The following is a 5,524-nucleotide window of genomic DNA, read 5'->3' as shown; positions in this document are numbered from 1 at the left end:
CTTTCATGCCTAAGGCGGGACTAGAACTCACCGTCTCCTGGCGATTGGCCCAAAATCACCCAGCTGTCTTTCATGCCTAAGGCGGGACTAGAACTCCCAGTCTCCTGGTGATTGGCCCAAAATCACCCAGCTGTCTTTCATGCCTAAGGCGGGACTAGAATGCACCATCTCCAGGTGATTGGCCCAAAGCCACCCAGCCAGTTTTCGTTCCTAATTCAGGACTAGAACTCCCAGTCTCCTGGTGATTGGCCAGGAGCCCTGATGAAGCCAGGCTGTTCTAAGTGAAGTGAAGGGAACCCTGCTGTAATTTCACAATGTAAACCAAGATATGAACCCACATACATATAGTCTGAGATTTACGACCATAATGGAGCTTTCCCATTAGGGCTGGAAGTCATAATGGTCGCAAAATGGGTCACCCATGTGATCGATCTAATTTTACGATCTTTTTATTTTTTAGCAGGGGTCATAAAACGAACGGCATGACTGTAAAACAAACTCATGGCTTGTAATGGGCCAGTTTTTGCTGAAAACCGGATGTCAATGCTGATTTTCGGCAAAACCCTCGTGAAAACACAGTCAAGGAAACGCAGCCATTTGCAGCAGCCTGCCCATTGTGACTGTAAATTGCAATGGTCGCAAAATGAGTCGCTCGTGGGACTGACCCAACTGTACAATTTGGCGATGGTTGGGGTGTGAATCCCTGAAGTCGTGAAGCAAATACTGCAGTCACTAAACGAGCCGATGATTTGCTATCGGCGCGGTTTTTCCTGAAAACCCGAAATAACTTCCAGGGTTTTTTTTTGCAAAACAGTGGTAAAATGTAATCAGGTGATTGTGGGGGACACTGCAAACAACTGTAAATGCAGTTGTGTTGCTGAGTCCCTGAAGTGCAGGCGTGTGATTGCGTGTGCGTGTGTGTGTGTGTGTGTGTGTGTGTGAGAGAGAGAGAGAGAGAGAGAGAGAGAGAGAGAGAGAGAGAGAGAGACAGAGAGACAGAAAGAGGAAAGAAAGAAAAAGAAAGAAAGAGAGAGGGAAAGAGAGAGAGAGAGAAGAGAAAGAGAAAGAAAGAGAAAGAGAGAAGAGAAAGAAAGAAAAAGAGAGAAAAAGAGAAAGAAAGAAAGAGAGAGAGAGAGAGAGACAGACAGACAGACAGACAGACCATCAGTACTTCAGATGTGGGTGATAAATCCCTTTTTTGGGGTTCTTTGTAAACTTCAGTCGCTAAGCAACCGGTTGTAAGTACTTCTGATCTCTGCAACAAGGAAGCCCAGATAAGGAATTCTAAGCTTCTCACAAACGTAGAGCAAAAACTCCTGATACCACAACATGAGCAAAGGGTACAAGGAATTGGCCATTTGAGCACCCACCTGTTTGCCAGTGAAACCTTGACAAATAACCTTTGTATCTTTATTGATGTACATATTTTTCCGCGTGGCTGAATACGAACAGTGCCGTACTCCATTCTTCTGCACTAAAAATTAAAAAAAAGGGGGGGGGAGGAAAAAATGACAATGAATTATTCACTTCCAAGAATATCTGCAAAATTTCAAGCAGCTTACACTTGCATCATATTTCTTCCTCGAAAACTGTAGGAAAGATGCCGTGCTTTTTTTTTTTTTTTAAAGTGTGTTGGAATAAATGCGTAGAAAAAGTTGGAAGCCGAGTGGCTGCTGACTCGACCAGAGTAATAGGGGGAACTTCATATTAGAAAACACCGTGAAGGGAGTCTCCAAGCTATATCCGTGCTCTAAAACTCCTATTTAAAAAAGAAAGAAAGAAAGAAAGAAAGAAAGAAAGAAAGAAAGAAAGAAAGAAAGAAAGAAAGAAAGAAAGAAAGAAAGAAAGAAAGAAAGAAAGAAAGAAAGAAAGAAAGAAAGAAAGAAAATAGAAGCAGAAAATCAAAACTGAATTCTCTGAAATTTTAATGTGTTAAACAGTAGTCCAGGGGTAGGCAACCTTGGCTCTTTTATGACTCGTGGACTTCAACTCCCAGAATTCCTGAGTCAGGAAGTCCTCCAAGTTCTTTATTGTTCTGATCATCCCGGCACACTGCAATTAAACCTATTTTAATTTCAACCTATTAAAAAAGAGCTGACACTTGCAATTGCAACGTGATTTTAAGAATGACCTACAAATCATGTAGATGAGGAAAGGAGCCAGGCTCCCTAATGCTGGGCAACAATATAAGATCAGGAACTCGATTCCACCATGTTTCCCCATACAAAGTTTGCTATCTTGTGTTCATAAGCAAAGTTGGGAGGGAGAAAGCTAGACTGGAGAATGGAGCCAGTTGGTTATGGAAGGAACCAGGCAGACACTTGTGTCTGCACAATTCATGGCATTTCTTAAAACTCCAGAAAAAGAGGGGAAAAGCAACATTTCAAACATCTGGCTCTGTACATTTAGGACAGGGGTAGGCAACCTTGGCTCTTTTGTGACTCGTGGACTTCAACTCCCAGAATTCCTGAGCCAGCCATGCTGAGGGGAAAGGGAGATGTTTCCAAGCTGAGCCATGCTGGCTCAGGAATTCTGGGAGTTGAAGTCCACGAGTCATAAAAGAGCCAAGGTTGCCTACCCCTGGCCTAGGCCTAGGCCACTTTATGACTCGTGGACTTCAACTCCCAGAATTCCTGAGCCAGCCATGCTGAGGGGAAAGGGAGAGGTTTCCAAGCTGAGCCATGCTGGCTCAGGAATTCTTGGAGTTGAAGTCCACGAGTCAAAAAAGAGCCAAGGTTGCCTACCCCTGATTTAGGAGAACTCAGGTTTAAAAAAAGTCAAAAGTCTTCACTAATTCTCCAGCCAAATGTGAATTACATCAAAAATACAGAAACAGACAACATTCCAGTTAAGAATGTCAAGGCGTGAAACCCTGCTGACTGGGGGATTCTGGGAGTTGAAGTCCACGAGTCTTAAAAATGGCCAAAGCTGGAGATTTCTGCTGTCACCCAAAGCTTATTTATTCTTCTTCCAGTGCCAGTAGCACGTTACCTTCTTGTTTAATAAGTTATAGAACAATTAAGACTCGTACCTTTGCCCCACTTACCGGTAGTACTTAGCCAATTCATTTTTATTTTGTTGTTTAAGAAAGAGAAGGAAGGTCAACAGCTTTCAGAGTTAAATGAGCAAATGTAACTCGGAGATTCTCAGACCCAGATTGACAATTGTATTTGCATTTGATAAGTGCAAATAAACCCAATAGGAATTGAATGTTTTGGGAAGAAGAACTAGTTTGCACGCATATACCCAAGCTAAACTTTACAAGCAGAACTGCCTTACAACGTGTTGTTACTTTTACCAAGCGCCCAGCCCCATCTGCAAACAAAATATTATTTTTTTTAATGGTATCGCACACACATATGCCTAGTTGCCCACAGTGGAGATACCAAGTTATCGCAATTCTAGAAATGAATGTATCCAGTTCCAGTTCTCTGCAGATATTCGGGATACGATAGGATTCAAACGAAAATCCTATTTTTTTTGCTTTTCTTTCAAACAAAACACAACTTTGTGGAGTTTCTAAGGATGCACGATACAGAAGCCAAAAGATCACTTCAGAACATTGTGAAGGGTTTAGGTTAAAGACACCTAATGCACCCTAAGCCTAGAAAAAAATATATATACAACAGCTCTAGGAACATGTGTAGGAATCAACCCCAAGTAACAGAAGCAATAATTAAAGGAATGTCAATTCTACTTTCCAGCAATGTAGTTAAGACCACTCTTTTGCAATTAGGGGATGACTTTTAATTATTAAATATGTCCCAACCACTCCCCCCTCCAAATCAACCACAACAAATGATATATTTATCCCCATCCTACTGGAAAGTTGTTTTAAGGATCTCAGAGGAGAGGAGGACACACATGGTCTGCAGTCCGAGACTACATCACCTTTGCAGTAATTAGTGGTTTGCTTGTTGATTAGATTTTATCCTGATTTTTAATTACTTATAAGTAATTCAAGTCTGCAAGCATACCTAATGTCCCTTCCTCCTCCTATTTACCTCACAACAGCAATCCTATATGGTGAATTGAGCTAAAGAGAGTGAATGGCCCAAAGTTACCCAGCCAGCTTTCATGTCTAAGGCGGGACTAGAACTCACCATCTCCTGGTGATTGGCCCAAAGTCACCCAGTCGGCATTCATGCCTAAGGTGGGACTAGAACTCACCATTCCCTGGTGATTGGCCCAAAGTCACCCAGTCAACATTCATGTCTAAGGCGGAACTAGAACTCACCATCTCCTGGTGATTGGCCCAAAGTCACCCAGCAAGCTTTCATGCCTAAGGTGGAACTAGAACTCACTTTCTTCTGCTGATTGGCCCAAAGTTACCCAGTCAACATTCATGTCTAAGGCGGGACTAGGACTCACCATCTCCTGGTGATTGGCCCAAAGTCACCCAGCCAGCATTCATGCCTAAAGTGGGACTAGAACTCACTTTCTCCTGCTGATTGGCCCAAGGTTGCCCAGTCAGCATTCATGTCTAAGGCGGGGCTAGAACTCACCATCTCCTGGCGATTGGCCCAAAGTCACCCAGTCCGTTTTCATAGCCAAGGCAGGACTAGAACTCACCATCACTTGTTTTTTTTAACTGTGTGCTTTAACCACTAGATGAAACTGGCTCTCCGAATAGATTCCATCTACAGGCAGTCCTCGACTTACAACAGTTCATATAGTGACCGTTCAAAGTTACAGCACAGAAAAAAGGGACTTATGACCGTCGTTCACACTTATGACCATTACAGCATCCCCATGGTCACGTGATCAAAATCCGGCCGCCTGGCAACTGATTATATTTATGACGGTTGCACTGTCCCAAGGTCAAGTGATCCAATTTTGTGACCTTCTAACAAGCTAAGGCAATGGGGAAGCCCGATTCACTTAACAACCGTGTTACCAACTTAACGACTGCAGTGATTGACTTAAACCACTGTGGCAAGGAAGGTCGTGAAACGGGCATAGCTCAAAGAACAACTTGTCTATGGAGATTCTCAACCATCCAGGTTATGGTTGTCCCAAAGGTGTTTTTTCAAGAGGCAACTGGACTTTCTTGTTTTTCTTTGAAGACGTTTCGCTTCTCATCCAAGAAGCTTCTTCAGCTCTGACTGGAGGGTGGAGAAGGGAAGGATTTATATCCTTGCAGACAGCTGGTCATTTGCATCCTTTCAGAGAGTTGTTGAGGTTTACACAGACAAAACCCCAGGTAGCCTCAAAGGCTCCCTAAAAGAATGCAAATGACCAGCTGTCAGCAAGGAGTATAAATCCTTCCATTCCCCACCAATTCAGTCAGAGCTGAAGAAGCTTCTTGGATGAGAAGCGAAATATCTTCAAAGAAAAAAAAACCCAAGAAAGTCCAGTTGCCTCCTGAAAAAGTTGCACCTTTGGAATCACTGAACAACCGTTTCACTTAGCAACAGAAATGCTGGGCTCAGTTGTAAATTGAGGACTACCTGTATCCGAATAGATGAGAGTCTATGCCTTTCCATAAGAATAATCACGTAATAATAACACAAAGAAGACACAC

At 42.9% G+C, this 5,524-nt stretch overlaps 1 protein-coding gene across 1 annotated transcript in view; it reads right to left on the bottom strand.

The window, feature by feature from the left end:
- LOC107291824 (succinate--CoA ligase [ADP/GDP-forming] subunit alpha, mitochondrial-like) overlaps window positions 1-5,524 on the bottom strand; it is a gene marked incomplete at its 3' end in the record, with an annotated part of 7,076 nt that overhangs the window by 373 nt on the left and 1,179 nt on the right. The window contains exon 2 of the mRNA XM_015820857.1: window positions 1,371-1,474. Coding sequence (XP_015676343.1) covers window positions 1,371-1,474 — 104 coding nt within the window. The remainder of the gene's footprint in view (window positions 1-1,370; window positions 1,475-5,524) is intronic.

The sequence above is a fragment of the Protobothrops mucrosquamatus genome, unplaced genomic scaffold (genome assembly GCF_001527695.2).
Source record: "Protobothrops mucrosquamatus isolate PMUCROS unplaced genomic scaffold, P.Mucros_1.0 scaffold1191, whole genome shotgun sequence".
Taxonomy (NCBI): domain Eukaryota; kingdom Metazoa; phylum Chordata; class Lepidosauria; order Squamata; family Viperidae; genus Protobothrops; species Protobothrops mucrosquamatus.
This window is presented reverse-complemented; position numbering and strand designations above follow the sequence as displayed.